The sequence below is a fragment of the Triticum aestivum genome, chromosome 2D (assembly GCF_018294505.1).
Source record: "Triticum aestivum cultivar Chinese Spring chromosome 2D, IWGSC CS RefSeq v2.1, whole genome shotgun sequence".
Classification (NCBI taxonomy): domain Eukaryota; kingdom Viridiplantae; phylum Streptophyta; class Magnoliopsida; order Poales; family Poaceae; genus Triticum; species Triticum aestivum.
This window is the reverse complement of record NC_057799.1, coordinates 397,895,183-397,916,154: the sequence shown is the minus strand read 5'-3', so window position 1 is coordinate 397,916,154 and position 20,972 is coordinate 397,895,183. Positions and strand designations below refer to the sequence as shown.

The 20,972-nt window shown below is 43.5% G+C and overlaps 2 protein-coding genes across 2 annotated transcripts; one reads left to right on the top strand and one right to left on the bottom strand.

Annotated features, from left to right (window-relative positions):
- The first annotated feature begins 2,557 nt into the window (after nucleotides 1-2,557).
- LOC123053393 (uncharacterized) lies at nucleotides 2,558-4,769 on the top strand. Its single transcript, XM_044476868.1, has 2 exons — nucleotides 2,558-2,824; nucleotides 3,434-4,769. Exon 2 carries the CDS (start codon nucleotides 3,522-3,524, stop codon nucleotides 4,455-4,457), a length of 936 nt encoding a protein of 311 aa, XP_044332803.1. The 5' UTR covers nucleotides 2,558-2,824; nucleotides 3,434-3,521; the 3' UTR covers nucleotides 4,458-4,769.
- Nucleotides 4,770-5,520: 751 nt separating this feature from the next.
- LOC123053392 (protein phosphatase methylesterase 1) lies at nucleotides 5,521-10,142 on the bottom strand. The gene is made up of 13 exons (XM_044476867.1): nucleotides 9,861-10,142; nucleotides 9,703-9,787; nucleotides 9,533-9,603; nucleotides 8,855-8,969; nucleotides 8,650-8,729; nucleotides 8,204-8,288; nucleotides 8,027-8,107; nucleotides 7,566-7,660; nucleotides 7,388-7,438; nucleotides 6,970-7,050; nucleotides 6,465-6,537; nucleotides 6,054-6,131; nucleotides 5,521-5,972 (listed from the first exon to the last, which is right to left on the bottom strand). Exons 1-13 carry the CDS (start codon nucleotides 9,965-9,967, stop codon nucleotides 5,940-5,942), a joined length of 1,035 nt encoding a protein of 344 aa, XP_044332802.1. The 5' UTR covers nucleotides 9,968-10,142; the 3' UTR covers nucleotides 5,521-5,939.
- Nucleotides 10,143-20,972: the final 10,830 nt, after the last annotated feature.

The window sequence follows — 20,972 nt, the reverse complement described above, 5'->3', positions numbered from 1 at the left end:
GGTAAACTACTCACACATCATCGGAGAGGCTATGGTGTTGATGTAGAAGCCCTCCATGATCGATTCCCCCTCCGGCGGAGCGCCAAAAAAGGCCCCAAGATGGGATCTCACGGGTACAGAAGGTTGCGGCGGTGAAAATAGGGTTCCGTGGTGCTCCTGGATGTTTTCGGGGTATATGGATATATATAGGAGGAAGAAGTAGGTCGGTGGAGCTGCGAGGGGCCCACAAGGGTGGGGGCGCGCCCAGGGGGGCAGGCGCGCCTCCCTGCCTCGTGGCCTCCTCGCTTCTTTCTTGACGTCCACTCCAAGTCATTTGGATCATGTTTGTTCCAAAAATAACTCTCCCAAAGGTTTCATTCTGTTTGGACTCCGTTTGATATTCTTTTTCTGCGAAACACTGAAATAGGGAAAAAACAGCAATTTGCACTGTGCCTTCGGTTAGTAGGTTAGTCCCAAAAATAATATAAAAGTGCTTAGTAAAGCCCATTAAACATTCAAAACAAATAATATAATAGCATGGAACAATCAAAAATTATAGATACATTGAAGACGTATCAAGCATCCCCAAGCTTAATTCCTGCTCGTCCTCGAGTAGGTAAATGATAAAAACAGAATTTTTGATGTGGAATGCTACCTAGCATATTTCTCAATGTAATTTTTGATGTGGAGCGCCGGAAAAGGCCCCAAGATGAGATCTCATGGGTACAGAAGGTTGCGGTGGTGGAAATAGGGTTTCGTGGTGCTCCTGGATGTTTTCAGGGTATATGAATATATATAGGAGGAAGAAGTAGGTCGGTGGAGCTGCGAGGGGCCCACAAGGGTGGGGGCGCGCCCAAGGGGGGCAGGTGCGCATCCCTGCCTCGTGGCCTCCTCGCTTCTTTCTTGACGTCCACTCAAAGTCCTCTGGATCACGTTTGTTCCAAAAATAACTCTTCCGAAGGTTTCATTCCGTTTGGACTCCGTTTAATATTCCTTTTCTGCGAAACACTGAAATAGGCAAAAAAACAGCAATTTGCACTGGGCCTTCGGTTAGTAGGTTAGTCCCAAAAATAATATAAAAGTGCTTAGTAAAGCCCATTAAACATCCAAAACATATAATATAATAGCATGGAACAATCAAAATTTATAGATACGTTGGAGACGTATCAGCGTACTGCAAAACGAAGGAAACGGACTTCTCTTGGACTTCCTACGGTCGAAACGGAGTCCTGTTGATCGGGAGGGGTGTGGCGTACCGCAAAACGGAGGAAAAAAATGTTCAACTACTCTAACTACTAAGTTCATCTAGTCCATTTACTGATAATACTCTTTTCAAGAAAAACAAGAAACATGACAACTGGTAAAAAAAATGTTCATCTGCAAGAGCTTTCCTTGTTTAAAATTATAACTGTACTTAGTCCAGATCTTTCCTTACTTACCAGCGCTTTCCTTTGTAGATACTGTCATGTTTCTTGTTTATGAACAACACCACACTAATTTTCAAGATGTTCATCAATTCCTTTCATCCACTAAAGCTACTGCTACTTCTTTCATTGCATATGTGTGCCCAACTTGGAAGAGACTTATGCTTTTTCAATGATTTTAAGAGTAGGATAATTGAGAGTGTGCAGACATGACTGCTCAGCTGCAAGCTACTGCCACACAATCTTGATGTTCGTTTTAGAGAGTGTGCTTGCTGAGAATTCTATTGAACACATTGTCATTATCACATAAAGTGTGTTTTTAGCAAAATAAATACTCTAATCTGAAGAATTACATTGTCGTTATCATATTACAGAGTGTGCTTTCAGTAGTATCCATCTGATCATGTTAGTTACTCCAATTGTAATCAGACAAGCTGCACAAGATGAATTTTTTTCACTAGGGCTAGGAGAGAAGGAGATATCTCACCGGCCATTGAGGACGATGGAGCCGAGACGCCGCGCCGGGCTGCCTCGACGGAGGAGGACACGCAGAAGGACCTTTGAAATTCATGGCCACCGGCGGCACGAGCTTGGCGGCGGTGAAGGGCGATGTCTCATCTCCTCCCACCCGCAAGTCTGTGGCTCGCATCGCCGTTGTCGCGTCGTCATGGGCGACAACACCTCACCGACGTCCTGCCGCCGTGGCCCCCATCTGGTGTTGGTGGTGGTTCGGATCCGGCGCGTACAGACTTGTAGCCACCAGATCCGGCCTCACCGGCGCCGGATCTAGCAATTCGTTGCCTTCTTGGACCGGAAGGTCCAACCTTTTCGAAGGTTTGCTGTCGGAACATGGAAGGGAGCGCAGCTAGGCAAGTGAAGATGGAAGAGAGGGAGAAGAGTGGAATGCGGTGGCGAGCCGGAGCAAAGCACAGCGGCCGGGGGCGGGAGCAGAGCAAGAAGTGGAGCGAGTGCAAAGCAAGAGCGAGTGTGAGTCGTGTCCAAACCAGACGTGGACTACTTGTTGAGTACGGAAATTTTCAAGGACTATTTTGCAGAATTCCTACTCGTGTCAGTTATTTTGGAACGGGGGGGGTATAAAAGAGAGGAAAACCTGGTATACTGCTGTACTTTGTTTTTTCCTTTATTAAGTCGAATATACGTGCTGTCTGCCGAGAGTCAAAATCGATCTCCTCCACGGTTTCCTCTCCACCGTCCCGTACCGGCGCCTTTCTTTCCTCTTCTCGTCCATCTCCGTGCCCTAGAGCTGCCGCCGTGCCGTCGCTTAGCATCACCACCGACGCCTCAGCCCCCCTCTCCCCCAATCCTCTCAGCGTGTCGCCGCCATCGCCGCTCCCGTTCTACCTCATTCCGTCCATGCTGGCTCTCGTCCCCATCCGCAATTTTGGCCATTGTTTTCTGAGGTATGAGGATTTCGTCATTCCGCCCATAGCTAGAGCTGTGTAGATCTTGCTGATTTTTGTTTCTCTCGTTTCGAAGCTTTGAGATTGTATTTGTAGACCAATTTGCTGAATTATTCGTTTGCCCCCACGTTAGTTTGGGGGAAATTGCATATGCGAGTTTTTTGTCGTGGACTATTTTGCCCCTGCCGTCTTGAGTTGCAATGATTAGACAATGTGTGATGATCACCTAATCATAATGAAACGGTGGGTTAATCTTAAGAGAACTATGCTCATAAATCACGGAGTGAAATGTAGATAGAGAAAACTATGATGGATTTTATTCTGCAATGCAAATATGCATTGAAAGAAGCAGGTAATTCTGAAGAGGTCAAGGGTTTGGTGAACGGCAGGTAATTCTGAAGAGGTCAAGGGTTTGGTGAATGAAGCCATGTCAACAATGAGCACTGACTAGATGAGAAGCTTGTCTGTTAAGCATGGGTGTCTTACATTGACAAGTCAAAGTCTTTCTTCTGTTATCGTAAAATACTAACAAGATAACACCATTTGCTGATTACCTGCCTACACATGTCTTCCAGTGTTGGTAATCTTTCTGCTCTTCTCTCCTTTCAGGATTTTGGTCTGCAGTATGTGAGAGCTTTGGCTGTGCTGTTAATAAAGTGAGAATGCGTGGAGGTCTTGAGCTGTTCAGCTTTTTGTAATGCACTTGATTACTTTATTCACCAAGATTATTGGTGTGGTGACCATTGCTCTCGTTTCCATAGTTTCCATCTTGGGCCTGATCTGCCTAAGCCGAGCGGTGTATTTTCAGCTGTGGATCAACAGAAGAGGCTACCAGCGACTTAACTACTTCAACGGGCCGTGGCTGACACGGATAACACTAGTATTGGTTGCCTTCTGGTGGGGTATTGGAGAAGTACTTCGGCTCACTTTCGTGAATGGAGAGGGGAGGTTCACTTCTGACCAGATGTGGCAAGCAAATGTTTGCAAATTCTATATCATCTCAAATTTGGGGTTTGCAGAGCCAGGATTGTTCTTGCTGCTCGCTTTCCTTCTCAGTGCAGCTTTACAGAAGCAAGAGCTTGGTACCTTAAACCGGAAGTGGAATCAAAAAACCATACGTGCCATGTTTATTATCTGCCTTCCTTCGTTTGTCTGGGAAGCTTGTGTTGTTTTCATTGGTCCTCGTGTTGCTTCAGATGATGGCCAAACATCAAATCTTGGAAAGTTCTGGTATTCAGCCTCAACAGTCCACAATGGCAATGTCACATGCACATACCCACTGTTGAGCAGCATATTTCTTGGGGCATTCTACATCATATTGGCCATTTATGTGATGTTTGTTGGAGGACAGATGCTGTCTTTGGTGATCAACAAGGGGCTCCGACGGAGGATATACATGCTAATATTTGCCACTATGATATTACTTCCCCGAGCTACACTTCTTGGGCTCTCCATTGTTTCATGGCCAGGTGAAACAGCCCATGAAACTCTCGTATTTACCTCCTTCCTGGTGCTGATGCTTGCTGCCATGGCTGGTATTGTGATTTTGGTGTATTTTCCGGTTGCTGATGCCTTTGCTATAGTTGATCAAGGGAACATTGAGATGCAAGCGGATCAGGAGACTATCCTATGACTCAGGCTTTGTTATTTGACTGGTTGTTTAGCTGATTGTTCAAGGACAAATTGATAGCCATTCCATTGGTTTCTTCCCTGACCTGCATATGATCTCAGAGACATTGTAAACATAGAATAGATTAAATAGGGACAACATTCTCCTTCTTATCTGATTCTTTTTATGCTTTTCTTCACACACGTTGGTGTGAAGAGAAGTCCTGTAAAATAGTTTCTACAGAGTAGTGAAGATCAGCCATGTTTTTCCTTACTGTCTTCTGTACATTGAAAGAAGAGATTATACACTTTCACCTCTCCAAAGGGGCTTATATCATGTGGGTGATGTCTCCACCATTTTAGTAGTTCAAGATTTGTTTTTCTAAATGATGTGTGCTCATATAATAGGATACTTAACTAGTGTATCTTTTATAAACCAATTTGCGTCTAAAATCTAACTTCAAGGCTCTCTGATGTGTCTCTCTTTCTTAATCACAAGCTTTGTTGGGTATGGAAAAGATATTCAGAATCTTGTAATCACCTACTGCCTAAGTGCCTATGTTGTATGTACTGCCTATTTATTTTACCAGATTACCAGTTTTTCAGAATCGTGCTGGCTATGATGTATGTACAACTATCTCTATTTTTTGAGATAGCCAGATTTATTGTTACAGTTTTGCTAAAACACAATGTGCCATAAGTATTGCACATCTAAGCCGTATGTCATTATAAGTATTGCACATCTAAGCCATATGTTATTGATTTTACACGGAGATTCATGTGGGTATTTTCCTTTTTCTTTATCTTTTTTTATGCTTGATTGAGTCACTTAGATATACAATAATTAAGACACGTCTAGATGTGCAGTTATATCCCCTCTCATATGTAAATTGCACAAATATAAACACAGCGAGGGATGGAATGAAGCTACTCACGGGAACCAGTAAAATATCATGCCGTTTTGTGCTGGGATCCAAACCACAGATTTTGGTTTCTCCACCCCCACTTGAAAATAACATTAGTCTTAGCTTCAACAACAACAAAATCTTGTATGTACACCCGTCAAAAAAAAAAGTGCAAATCTTGTATGTACACTACGCATTCGACTGTGTATAATATGGTCTCCAAGGCTCAAGTACAATCTTATGTTAGAGAGAACTGGGGCAGCAAAATCGAAGCCTGCCTTGAAGGTGCATGCAATTGGGACAACAAACCAAGCGTCGGCTTGAAAATGTATCAATACACCTAGAGAGCACGAATCTAGTTCATGGGTCAGCACTTGGGTGTGAAAATTTATTTACAAATGGCACAATAGTTGCTCGAAAAACCATTCACGGCATGGATGATAGGCGACTGAGTGGTAAATCTCATCCCTATTGTTTCGTCTTTCTTTTTGGCACAAACTTTCTCTTCCATGAGAAACACAATAAACAGGCACCGATACGAGCCCTCGCTTTTTCCCTACATAGTGCTGATGTTGGCAGTAGGTACTGCTCCTCCTTCCAGTCTATTGCTGCCATTTTTTTATGAGGCCAGGTATCTGAGAAAATATAAGTACCAGACATTAGTTGGAAAGCGAAGCAAATATTTGGAAATGGAAATAAGGAGATTAGTTACTGACCTCAACACCATTGGGCCCTATTTTGTTGCGAGATATGAAGTTCAGTATGTGTGATGCAAATTCTTCAGGCACATCTTCCTGAAATGAAGTTTTCAGTAATATGCTAAAAATTGGTAAGATTTATCACTGATAGTTATAAAGCTTAATAATATCATTCTTCTGAAGAAATACAATCGTCAACTATAACACTAGTATAACTAGTATAATAACGAACAACAATCAGTAGATGAACCTTTGGTTGCTAATCCATGTGTGCTTCAGCATGTCAGCAAATTCTACGAAAAATTCAAATTAGCCCTCAAGCATCTACCCATCTAGGCATGCTGTGGTCATTCAGGCCCTAGAAGCAGATATAAAGCGAAAACATCCAAGCCTTCGACTAAAGACATTAGAAGTACATTAGGATCAAACCTGTATGGCATGTCCAGTGTGTCGAACTACTATCATTTGAAACTTCCCTTGCATTTGACCAATTGTTAAAGCTCTGCAAAACATGTTAACCAATGCATTACACATACTTTCCTGCATGGGCTATGAAGTGATACAGGGTGTTCACATTTCAGAACACTATTAAGGGAACAATGAGAATGCATGTTCGGAAAATGAAATCCTCTTAAATAGAAGGTTTGATAATGGATCAGCGTAATATGCTTTGCACTTCAAATAACTCTATCTTGATAGTCTGGTTGTTAGTGCGAGTCTAAAACTAGTATAGAAAAAAAAACTCTTAAAAACATATTGCATGCCCTTAGAAAAGCATAGTGCACACTACATGCTGGTGCAACTGACATACAATGATAACAAACGATCGGAAATGAATAGCACAGAGTTAACTGGTGAAGGTTTTAGCACAAGCCAACCGTGCAACGGTAACGAATGAAAATAGAGTTTCTCAGACTGGATGGATGTTGCAAACCTGTCCAATCTATCGGTGCCAGCTAATAATAGTATCTTTTGTACAGGACAAGATAAGAACTTGTCTGAAAGACCTTCATACCTAAAACAGAAGCATTTATGTGCTTCAATGTCAACCAATCACAGAAAAGATAAGCAAATAATTCAGAAGTATTTCCAAAACCAACAAGAGCGTTCCCCAAAAAATTCATGAAGGTCTTCTCTGTTTGTTTCAATCCATTCAACTAGCTTAACTTCCAACATTAGTAAGAAGAGTTGGGTCCTTATCATATTAAATGGGTAAACCCTCTTGCGTAAACCAGATATATCAAATTGAGCAGCACAGATAGCACTTGTACAGATCATGTGAAAATGGACATGGTTTTAGTAAAAGTGGTGGTAGAAATAGCATAAAGACCATAATCAGGTTGAAAACATACCATCCTTTCCAGTACTTCTCTGTTTTCTCAAGAGGAGTACGGTATGTATAGCTGAAACAAAGAACACCAATATATTTAGTCACCCAAATAATGGTCAATGTCAAGTAAATGCACTTTTTTTTCTCTAACCACATTGAGCTTGAAGATACAGGCATGCATTACGTAAGATATTGCTTACCATTCCTTTGATTCATCATACTTCAAGGTAGATGGAATAGAAATACGCGCAGAATCAATGTTCCGTAGCGGCCCACCTTTGACACTCCATTCAATCTGTGTAATTATAAGTTTGATTAAACAAAAATAGGGTGAAGGATATATTTTAGCATGGTACATTTGGCTTTTTATAAGAATTCCACTTGCATTGAGTGGCTTCTACTTGTTCTATTTTATTTCTTCATTTATATCTTGCGGCCATGGACAGGGATGCGTGGAAGCTTGCTATCCATGTGCCAGAACCATGAGTTGTTGTATGTCTTGCGGCCATAATCTTTACAACATTAAATCCATACTTCCGAAAATCAAGTGATGAAGGACAGCATAATGAACTAAAGATGAGAATTCAGATACTGTGGACAGCAAACATACTTAAAGCTGAAATGGCATGAGCACACAGAATATAGTTTTGAATCAACATACTGCTTTTTCAATGCTCGGGAAGTGCTGTGCTCGATTTAATAAGATTTTCTGCATATGAATCAATGAAGCCATTGCTGTTCCCTGTGTACGAATGGAGAAGTTTGGAATCAACAATGAGTCAGATCGTTTCATGTGCAACCATAATGTAAGATCTAACATAAGTAAACTGTTACTAACCTCAACCACATCAACAACAACAAGACCATGAAGATTACGAATTGCTCTTCTTGCAGCCACATGTACAGCCACTGAACCACCCATGCTAAAAAAGGAGGTCAAAGAGTGGATCACTATTCACTAGAAGCTACCAAGAACACTTATCAGAATGAACAAGCTTGCTGAGTCAAGAATACGCATAGTACAACCAGCCAAGTAACAGCAGAGTAACTAAAGGTAGAATGTATTAGTGATTAGTATCATGACATTTTCGTGTTAGTTTTATAACCGTGGAAATTAGCTTCCAGAAACTATTAAGATAATTTACTTTATGTTAATGTTTTTTGGCTACATGCACTGTACCAAGGGATATATCATGCTAATATGTCCACTGACTAGAACTTCAGTCAAGTGCCTTCAGATAAAGGAGGCACACACAAAAGAAGAAATACACAATGCTGACTTACCTATGACCAACAAGTATAATTGCTGGTGGCGGATCTCCATACAATGTACGTATAACAGCTATTACATCATTGGTAAGAGTCTGCAGTTGCAAATAACAAGAGCATAGATAAAGGTCAAGGTCAAGAAGCATGGAGTACCTTATAAGTATGAAAAGTGTAGCTATCTATCAAATTAGTAAGTTATGGAAACAGTGAAAGAACATACTTCAATGGACAGATCCAAATCATCACTTGTGGAAGATTTCCCATGTCCCCGTAAATCCATGGCAACAACACGAGCCTTTCCCTTTATCTGATTAGCTGCTAGCGCAAATGAAAGCCTAAGGAAGATTGAGGAGTAAACATACCAATGTGAGCAATAAGCACACATTTGTTAAATAAGCAAGTTTCCAAGGCAACATTTCACAAGGAGTATAGTCAAGTCACTTGGAGAAGGATTTACATGATTATTGTAAATAAAAGCAAATGTTGTCTTTAAAAACTGTTCAAAACTGTTCAGTACGCCTAAAACAGAAACAATAATAAATTGCAATATTAGCAGAATAAAGATTTCATTTTGTCCTTTCTACATTTGATATTTATCAATCAGTCCACACTGAATTTACCCAAAACATTCCACAAATACAACAGAAGTTGGGGTGGGTACATTTTCCCTAAGGCCATAATAGCTGGGATGCGGTGCTTTAGAAATTTAGCTAAACACACCTGAACATCTGCATTTTGCAACATAAGCTTTCCAGGGTTCCAGCACGGCCGGTCATCACTAGTTAGTGGTTAATCAATGATTTTGAAAATCACAGAAACTAGCAGCTGTCTGCGTATTTGTATGCAAATTATGCTGCATTGTCACCGTGCTCATTGTAACCGTAGCATCTGAACTTACCCAGAGTAGCCGCCTCCGTGCAGACAGAACACGACGGGCCCTTCCGATCCGGCCATGTACACATTGAAAACCTACACACACAGAGAACCCAAAAGGAACACTTCCAATAGTCAGATCACGCATCACAGATGAGCAATCCGAGAAATTCCCCTGCTCTCTAACGCACGTACGTCCTCGGTGTTCGGGATGGCGACGGGGCGCTCCTCGTCGAAGTAGGCCGACCAGTCCATGGGCGCGTACTTGTGGAGCGAGTGGCTGCGAAGGAACGTGGGTTAGGGCTTCTCTCGCGGTAGAGAGAGTGAGGAGACGGGTGGGGTTGGCGGCTTACTGCGTGGCGGGGCGAGGCGGCACGGCGGCGGCGGAGAAGGCAGAGGAGGAGGACGGTTCGTCGGGTTCCCCTTCCTCCTGCAGCGAGGAGAGTGGCGCGGGCTCCATCGACGCGGCTGGGCTGGGGAGGAAGAATCGATGGAGTGCCTGGGGAGAGCGGAGAAGGGTCTCTCTCGATGGTACGGCGAACCCCAGAATACGAAGGGAAATGGAGAAAGAGAAGCGAACAGAGCGTGAAGAAAGACGATCTACACGCGTATGCGCTCTAGGCTACACTATCAGAGCATCTTCAACACATGATGCAAAAGGTAACACCCAAAAAGTGTTTTTAGTGATTTTTAGGGTAGAAGAGTGAAGGTTTTTGGGCATAATTTTTATTTCTGCCGCAACGGATGCCCTAAAACTTTCAAACATGAATATGATTCATTGTATATTCTGAAACTTCAAACTCAAATACAAATCTTGCTACCGTATGCTTGTGTTGTGGTCGGTGCTTTATAATATAAAGCGGGGGAAATTCTTTTTCGTCAAACTCAAATACAAAATTTTTCAACATTAAGCTATCCTATTGAGGCTTGGCTTTTGTGTAAATTTGGTGAGATTGTTTATGAAATGTGTTTTCGTCAGTTCGATTCTCAGTTCGCGTGAATGAAGAATTGCTACCTTGTTTCACTCCTTTGAGGGGCCCTCGGCAAGGTGACCTCATGTCATCATACCTTTTTCTACTATGTGCCGAAGGTTTTTCTTCACTTCTAAAATTCTATGAAAATTTTGTTGATAGAGGTATTAGAGCAAGCTTAAGAGCACCTTGGATGAACCACTTGCTTTTCACTCATGATAGTCTCATTTTCATGAAGGTGACTATGGAGAGTGCAATTATACTCAATGAGATCCTAGGGGTTTACGGAGATGCATCGGGAAAAATGTGTTAACAAGAGCAAAAGTTTTACCTATTTCAGTCCCAACTCACCCACAACTTCTCAGGCATAATCTAAAATAGCTTCTCGGCGTTCAGGTGGAAGCTTTTTCAGAACGTTATCTTGGCCTACTCACCATTGTTGGAAGGATCAATAGTCGGACTTTTGACCACATCAGGGATCAGGCTAGAGATAAGATACAATGACGGTCCGAGGTTGTTTGCATGTGTTAGCTAGAGAGATTTTGCTCAAGTCGGCCATTCGAGCAATACTGACATATAGCATGAACTGCTGCTTCTTGACAAAAAGGTTTGTACAAGTTTTATCCCGAGTATAGAAAAATTCTGGTGGGGGAATTCTCTGGATAGAAGGTCTCTTCACTGGATATCATGGGACAAACTAGCAACACCAAAGGCCATAGGTAGAATGTGATTCCGTGACTTTCATTTGTTTAACTTGATACTTATTGGGAAACATAGGTGGAGATTTATGATGAACCATAACTCTCTTTGTGCCAGAGTTATGAAAGGTAGATACTTCCAAGATTCTGATTTCATGCAAGCTACTATTCCAAAATCTTCCACGGCTACATGGAGGGTGAATGTTGCGAGGCTGGTGCACTTCAAATTGGGTTAGTGAAACGAGTTGGAGATGGTTCCTCTATTTTGGTGTGGGAAGACATGTGGATTCCCTCTACTGTTTCAATGACAACTATGCTTCGGCCAACAACAATGACAATGCAAACTCCCAAATGATTTGATTGACACATTGATACGTCTCCAACGTATCTATAATTTTTTATTGTTCTATGTTGTTATATTATCATTTTTGGATGTTTTACATACATTTTATAGCAACTTTATATCATTTTTTGGAACTAATTAACCTATTGACATAGTGCCCAGTGCCAGTTGCTGTTTTTTGCTTGTTTCTTTACTTCGCAGAATATCAGTACCAAACGAAGTCCAAATGCCACGAAACTTTTTGGAGATTTTTTCCTGCCCAGAAGACAACTTATTGGGATCCAAGGAAGTGCACGAGGGGAGGCCCGTGGGGCCCACCACCCACTTGGGCGCGCCAGAGGCCCCTAGCACGCCCTTATGGGTGGTGGGGCCCACAGAAGTCCTTTCCACTACCTCTCAGCTCTATAAATACCCAAATATTCTAGAAACCCTATGGGAGTCGACGAAACACAATTTCAGCCGCGGCAAGTTCCAGAACCACGAGATCCAATCTAGAGCCCTATTCCGGCACCTTGTCGGAGGGGAACACGATCACGGAGGGGTTCATCATCCTCTGCTCCTCCGATGATGTGTGAGTAGTTTACCACAAACCTACGGGTCCATAGGCAGTAGCTAGATGGCTTCTTCTCTTTTTTTGATTCTCAATACAATGTTCTCCTCGATGTTCTTGGAGATCTATTTGATGTAATGACTTTTTGCGGTGTGTTTGTTGGGATCCGATGAATTGTGAGTTTATGATCAGATCTATCTATGAATGTTATTTGAGTCTTCTTTGATCTCTTATATGCATGATTATTATAGCCTCATATTTCTTCTCCGAAACTTTAGTTTGGTTTGGCCAACTAGATTGATTTTTCTTGCAATGGGAAGAGGTGCTTTGTGATGGGTTCAATCTTGCGGTGTTCTCACCCAGTGACAGAAGGGGTGGCGAGGTACGCATGCATCGTTGCTATTAAGGATAAAAAGATGGGGTCTATTCCTACATGAATAGATCTTGTCTATATCATGTCATCGTTCTTATTGCATTACTCCGTTTTTTCATGAACTTAATACACTAGATGCATGCTGGATAGCGGTTGATGTGTGCAGTAACAGTAGTAGATGCAGGCAGGAGTCGGTCTACTAATCTTGGACATGATAGATATATGCATGATCATTGCCTTGGATATCGTCATAATTATTTGTTCTTCTATCAATTGCCCAACAGTAATTTGTTTACCCACCGTATGCTATTTTCTCGAGAGAAGCCACTAGTGAAATCTACGGCCCCCCGATCTATTTTCTATCATATTGTTTTCAGATCTATTATTCCAAAAACCCAAAAATACATTGCTGCACTTTTTCTTTATTTATTTTATTTTGTGTTTTAGTTAGATCTATTTATCAAATCTCATACAATTTAATCTATCTTATTACCGTGGAGGAATTGACAACCCCTCTTACGCGTTGGGTTGCAAGTATTTGTTATTTGTGTGCAGGTAACGTTTACATAGTGTTGCTTGGTTCTCCTACAGGATTGATAACCTTGGTTTCATAACTGAGGGAAATACTTACCGTTGTTGTGCTGCGTCATCCTCTCCTCTTCGGGGAAATACCAATGCAGATACAAGCAATCACACATATACTTGGACTTGGCGACAGGAGCCTGTGTGGGACACATTCATACCACCCAATGCCGATGCAATCTTGAACATCCCTCTTCGGCACGCTGGTGGTGAAGATTTCTTAGCTTGGGAACATTAGAAATTTGACATCTACCCTGTTAAATTGCCATATCAAACTCTGGTGAATCAAAATGAGCTCCCGGCTCTAAATGAAGGGAAGGTTACAGGATCTTCAGTGGACCAATAACAAATGTGGAAGGCTATTTGGAAACTCAGCATAGTTCCCAAGGTGGAGGTTTTCTGGTGGCGTGTGATTCGAGGTATTATACCTGATGAATGTACTCTGAAGCACATGCAAGGAACTCAACACTTGCAAAGTTTGTCTAGCCATGGCTGAAGACCCAAAGCATGCTCTTTTACTTTGTTCTCATGCTCGTTGGTTCTGGGAGGAAGCCAAACTCCTATTCGATATCCATGTCCCCCAGCTTCATCCTAGTAACCTAGTTCATGGACCAAGACATTTTATGTGATTTGCGGCTCTCAGATAAGGATAGAGAGACCATCATCACCGTAATGTGAGCCATTTGGATGTCTCACAACAGATGGACTCATTATCATGAGCGGAACCTTCTTGTTAGCTTGGTCAGAAGTATCAGAGAAGACCTAGCTCTCTTGGATCTACCTCGTCAGCAGCCCTTGATGCTGCCAGGCTATGGTTAGCGGCCTCCAGACGCAACACAAGTCAAGATTAACATTGATGTTCCAATTCATTTTGATGGCCGCAACGCTGGAGATGGAGGTGTAGCTCGCTCTTCTTCGGCTTTCAAGGGTGCATGGTGCAAGCCTCACTTGGGGGTCACGGATCCCCTCGCCGCCGAGGTCTTGTCAATGAAGGATGTTGCCATCTACACCAAGCTGAGAGGCTTCACACATGCGATCATGGAAATTGACTATCTAGAGGCAGTTAACATGTGGAACACTCGTTACGCATCACTGAATTGTAGCACCAATTGTCGCTGAAATTGGAGAGCTTGCTCTTAGTTTTACTTCTTTTGTCATTCAACATGTAATAAGATCAAGAAATAGTCATGCACATATTTGTGCTAAGCGTGCTTGTACGCTTAATATGATTGAAAGTTGGTTAGGCTCTACCCCTAGCTTCCTGATCGGTAGCCTGCTGGTTGACTACTCGGCGAGTACTTTTATTGAATAAAACTCTCGAAGTTCCTTGTAAAAAAACAGATGATGCAAAAGTTAACGCCGAAAAGTGATTTTAGCTATTTTAGGGTAGGAGACGGAAGTTTTTAGTCATAAGAAAGTTTTATGTCGTAAAAGATGCCCTAAAACTTCCAAACATGAACATGATTCATTGCTTGCCTCCGACTCGGGCGCCCTAGCCGATGCCGCACTCGACCTCCCTCCTCCCCTACTTTCCCGTCGCCGCCGCAAGAGGAGGTCGGCGAGCAAAGTTCGCCCGGCGGACGGCGGGCCCTCCTCCTTTCTTCACGATGGGATCCTCTGACTGAGATGCGACGGCGCCCCTGGGCGTACGACATGGAGGCGAAGTTGGCGCGCTCGGGCGATGGCCCGATGGGATTCTGGCGGCGCTGCGGGGGCTAGCGGCGGCGGATCTGGGGTTTCCCACCCCAGATCGGTTCTCTTCCGGGTGGTCCGGCGAGGGCGCCGTCTGGCGGGCCTAAGCGATGGTGGGCGCGCGCGTTGGCTGTCCTCCTTCACCGATGTGATTGGGGGCGGCCGGAGGCGTTGGCGTGGTGCTGGATCCAAACATTATGGTGGCGCCGTCCCCTTCGTCAGGAATGACGGCTAGGTGGTGGGTCCTTGTGGCGGCACCGGTGGCGGCGGATCTTGGGATCCCACTCCTGGGGACGTGGTGGCCTGTGCACGAGAGATGGAGTTTCTTCGAACAGATCTGGGTGAAAACTTGCTTTCGGCTACTGCCAAGGCCGGCGGTGGCGGCGATGTTTCTGTCGTTCCCTTCTTGAAGGCATCGTCGTGGAGAAGTGAAGCAGCACAAAGTTTGTGGAGGAGCAACTCCACCTTGCTGCTACAATGTGTACAGCACAAGTGTTGAAGGAACAGCTTCAACGTGCTGCGCTAGATATCGCTCTAGAGGCGAATGTAGGTTGATAGGGCAGCAAGAGTTCAATCCAGAACTCCTAGGGCACAAGATCTACTCCAAGATCTTAGATAAGAACAACAAGTTCTATTATAGGTAGGGGTACATAGTCTGCCTCCAAAGTAGAGGCGAGGACCTCTATTTATAGGGCTTTGGGAAGCCTTCACATACTTCTACTTATAGCTGGAATACTCTAGAAAACATTATCTAAGTTTCACCATTCTACTCATAGCTACTCACAACTAGAAGACTCTAGAAAACAGTAGGTAGGATAGAAAAGAAAAGGAAAGAAATACTACACTAGAGTGGAAGCATCTAGAAGTAGCCAAACAGATCTGGCATGTGTTTTCTTTCTTCTCATCTAGTGTTCCTCATCATTCTCCCCTGGTTGTTTGGAACTTGCCCTCGAGTTATCTTCATAGAGCGCTTCTTCTGGATGGTAGAGAGTCAAGTCCGCAACATTGAAAGTGTTGGAGATACCCATGTCACTTGGAAGATCTATCACATAAGCATTATCATTTATCTTCCTCATGATAGAGAAGGGCCCATACCTTCGCTGCCTAAGTTTCCCTTTAACACCTAAAGGCAGCCTCTCTTTTCGGAGGTAGACCATCACCTTATCACCGACTTGGAATGATTTTGGCCTCCTTTTGCAATCAGCAAGTTGTTTATATTTCTGATTTTGTGCTTCCAAAGCGCCGCGAATCTCTTCAAATAACTCGGTGTAATTATCAGCAAAGGACAATGCTGATTTTGAGTTTTCCCTTGATGGTAGCTTCACCAGGTCCACCACATGTGTTGGAACTTTAGTGTAGACAACGGAAAAAGGGCTCCTTCCTGTGGATCTATGCTTGGAGTTATTGTAGGAGAACTCTGCAAGAGATAAAGCCAAATCCCATTGCCCCTTTCTTTCTCCACAAATGCAACGGATCAGATTACCCAAAAACTTGTTCACCACTTCCATTTGTCCATCTGTTTGTGGATGAGCAGTGCTAGAAAATTTCAATTCAGTGTTGAATTGCTTCCACAAAGTGAGCCAAAATGCAGCAAGAAACTTGCTATCACGGTCTGAGACAATGGACCTTGGAACTCCATGAAGTCTGACCACTTCTTGAAAGAATAGGTTTGCCACATGATGAGCATCCGTTGTCTTGCGGCATGGGATGAAATGAGCCATCTTAGAGAATCTATCCACGACCACAAATACAGCGTCACTTCCTCATCTTGTTCTTGGCAAGCCCAAGACGAAGTCCATAGAAATGTCCTCCCATGGAGCAACAGGAACAGGCAAAGGCATGTATAACCCTGTGTTCTAGACTTGGACTTTGCAAGTCTGACATACGGGGCACCGTTCAACGAACTTTCCAGCATCTCTCTTTAGTTGTGGCCAAAAGTAGCGAGCTTCCAGGTTAGCGATAGTCTTGTCCCGTCCAACATGGCCACTAAGATCACTTGAATGGAGCTCTCTAACCAGCTTGTCACGTAGAGAACTTCTTGGAATGCACAAACGATCATTTTTGAAGAGATATCCATCTTGCATCAAATAGTCATCACCTAATGGTTGGTCCCTTGCGTGCTTTACCCAAACATGGCCAAAGTCTTCGTCACCCTCATACAACTCCTTTATTTGACCCATGCCCGGAAGTTCAGCTTCAAAAGAAGTCAAGAGGCATGCACGACGACTCAAAGCATCGGCCACTCTGTTAGTTATTCCAGATTTATGCACGATGAGATAGTTAAACCTCTCAAGATATGCTGCCCATCTTGCTAGCATGCGGTCAACATGCTTTTGATTTCTAAAATGCTTCAAGGATTGATGGTCGCTATAAACAATGAACTCTTTAGGCAGCAAATAGACTTCCCAAGTTTTCAACGCTCTGAAAACGACGTATAATTCTTGCTGATAGGTACTCCATTTCTGTCTAGCTTCACTTAACTTCTCACTAAAGAAAGCAATGGGCTTCCTTTCTTGAGATAGGACAGCTCCAATGCCTACTCCACTTGCATCACACTCCAACTCAAAAGTCTTGTTGAAATCAGGTAGTACCAAGACAGGAGCTTGTGATAGCTTTTGTTTAATCTCATTGAAGCTAGCTTCAGCTGCTTCTGCCCATTGGAACTTTCCTTTCTTCAAACACTCGGTAATTGGTGCCATGATAGTGCTGAAATTCTTAACAAAACACCTATAGAAAGTTGCAAGGCCATGAAAGCTTCTTACCTCAGAAATGGTCTTAGGAGTTGGCCATTCTCGGATTGCTTCAACCTTAGAATCATCAACACGAATGCCGTCACATGTTATGACGAATCCTAGGAAAAGAAGTTGTGTTTGTAGGAAAATACATTTCTTCAAGTTGACGTAGAGCTCATTTTCCCTTAGTACTTCTAGCACCTTCCGAATGTGATCAAAGTGTTCATCCTCATCCTTGCTATAGATCAAGATGTCATCGAAATAGACCACAACAAAGTGGGATAAGAAGGGTCTAAGGACTTGATTCATTAAGTGCATAAAGGTACTTGGTGCATTTGAGAGTCCAAATGGCATGACTAGCCATTCAAACAACCCTTCCTTTGTCTTGAAGGCGGTCTTCCATTCATCCCCGGGTCTTATACGGATTTGATGATATCCACTTCTTAAATCTAGCTTTGTGAACACTCTTGCTCCACTAAGCTGATCCAACATATCATCCAGACGGGGAATAGGGAATCTATACCTTACGGTGATCTTGTTAACGGCTCTACTGTCCGTACACATGCACCAAGATCCATCTTTCTTTGGCGTGAGTAGGGCTGGTACAGCACATGGGCTAATACTTTCTCGAATGTGCCCCTTTTGCAACAACTCCTCCACTTTCTCCTTCAATATACCATGCTCCTTTGGGCTCATTCGATAGTGTGGAAGATTAGGAAGATTTGCTCCCGGAATTAAGTCAATTCTATGTTGAATTCCTCTCATCGGTGGCAAGCCATGTGGCTCCCCAAGTATGTTCTGAAATTCTGCCAATAAACCACGTACCTTTGCTGAAATTTCAACAGTCAGGTGCTCTTCTCCCTTTACAACGTGCAGCACACAAATCTGCCTCCTTCAAGTCTTCCATAAACTCATGAGAGGTATGGGAGATAGTTAACATAGTTTTCCCCTCCTCCTTAGAGGTATTACCTTCGGGTTTGTTTGGTAAGATAATGATCCTTCTCTTGTTCCAAATGAAAGAGTAAGAATTTTCCTTGCCCTTGTGTGTAGTATCCACGTCAAATTGCCAAGGCCTCCCAAGAAGAACATGGCTGGCATCCATGCCAACCACATCACACAACACATTTGAGCGATAATGCTTACCCAAAGAAAGTGGCAGGTTGCATTGTTTGGTGATCCTAATATTCACTCCTTTCTTGATCCATCCAATAGTGTAGGGATTTGGATGATCATGGGTTTCAAGCTTTAAATGGTCCACCAACTTCTGGGAGATAAGATTCTCGCAGCTGCAACTATCAATCACTAGTTTGCATACCTTGCCATTCACCGTGCATTTGCTCTCAAATATTTTCTTCCGTTGTGTGTCATCGAGTTGTGGTGTGGAACATAGGACACGCTGGATCACACATGCCACCTCTTCACCTTCTTCTTGACAAACCTCTTGTCCGTCTACATCTTCAGATTCGTATTCTTCCTCATCGCTTTCACCATCATGGATAGTCGTGTTAACAAATTTCCTTAGTGGGCAGCCGCTGGATATGTGTCCCTCTTTACCACATTTATAGCACTTTGGACCTTCATTTGCCTTACCCTTGCCTCTAGTTTGCTTCGGGATGGGCTGTTTTGTCTTTGGTGGAGTGGTCTTTTCTTCCACTCTATTAGGTTGGCTCCTAGATGAGCATTCGGTATGAGGATATGGAGCCTTAGTTGTCTTTCTCATCCTCACAAACCTCTCGGCCTTTAAGGCTAGAGCTTGTGCCTGATCAACGGACCAGATTTGTTGCATCATCAATCGATCTTGAATAGCATCATTGAGACCATTGATGTACCTTGCAACTTGTTGCTCTTCAGTTTCAGCAAGGTTGCACCTCACTTGTAGCCTTAGAAACTCCTCCGTGTAATCTGAAACAGTCCTATTTCCTTGAGCACAATTTTGAAATTGGATAAATAGGATCTGGTCATAATCAGCGGGCAAAAATCTCCCTTTCAAGAGGCCTTTCATTTGTCGCCAAGTTCTAACACGAGGTTCTCCTCTCAGCCTGCGCTCCTCTTGAACGCGATGCCACCATGCACCGGCTCCTCCTTTCAGTTTGTATGCGACCAAAGGAACTCTACGATCTTCCGGAACCTCCATGACCTCAAAGAAAGTCTCCACTTCATATAACCAATCCAGGCACCCTTCAATGTCAACATTTCCATTAAAACTTGGGATCTCAGCTTTCACCTTGTATGTATCTCTTGCATATGTAGGGTTGGGTGCTCTCCGATATGCGTAGAGATTTGGCTCTTCAAGGGCATCATCATATTCTTCACCTTCAGAAGCCTCAACATAAATTGGCCTTCTTGAAGCACGTTGAACAACATGTTGTCGTGGCGGTCTTGCTCCAAGATTACCTCTCCTTCTTCCTTGATGAACATCTTCCTCTTCTTTAGATGAATCTCCTTCATTGGTAGCAGGGGGGGCACCCTTTCTTATCATCTCAACCAGCTGGTCAAATCTCCTATTAAGATCTTCACGCAGCTATTTGATTTGTTGTTCAGCAGCATCCATCCTCTTCTCCAATTGCTCCATTGCTTGCTGCAACTTACTCTCGAAGAGGACAGCAAGAACTAGTATGGGTCAACGAGGCTCTGATACCACCTAAAGCAGCACAAACTTTGTGCTGCTTCAAGAAGTTCAAGGCCACTCTCTGCTACCTCCGGGGGAAAACCAAGATCGGTAGATCGGATGACGGCGGCGCTCTGGTGTCGTTTGCCCCTTGGGGCGTCATTCATGAAGGTACACACGGGCTCGAGGGAACAGAGGAAGGCTTCTTTGGTGGAGTGGTGCTTCATCTTACACATTGATGGCGGTGGATCTCGGCGGTGTGGTGCTATGAAGACTCGGAGTCCGATGCACGGAGATGGACTCGCGCAGGAGGAGGATATTGTCTAGGGTCATGGTTACATCGATGGCAGAGAGGCATGGCAAGGTCGGTGCATTAGTTTCTGCTCTGAAGATGGATTGGTGGAAGATGGCGGCGACGACTCAGAGAGTGCGTCGGACCAGTTTGTGCCCCAAACCCAGTATGTGGCTTGGTTGGGGCCTTTGTCTTTAGATGTTAGGCATTTGTGCGATGTCTGTTTGGTATTAGGCTCGGACTATCGGCACCCCTTCATCAGGTGGATAGGAGTACCGACAATTGTTGCTAAAATGGTTGCTTCAGACTACCTAATGTACTATTTTGTAAGGTCTTTGTGAATAGGCTGCATGCATCGTCCAGATCCAGAGGCCGGGGTAATCCTCCTTTTCTATTTGTTTTTCTGAAATTTCAAACACAAATACACTATGTTCAACATTAAACATCAAAACCATGTCATACTAAATAATTAATTGGTACTACGATAGATCATCACACTACTCATCCTCACTTCTATAGTAGACCATCACAGGGAAGGCGTCATTGTACACGCACGGTACGTGTTGTGGTTGTTGTCCTAGTCAGTGTCGATCGCCCTTATGGTCATTTCTGGTAGACGCGTCC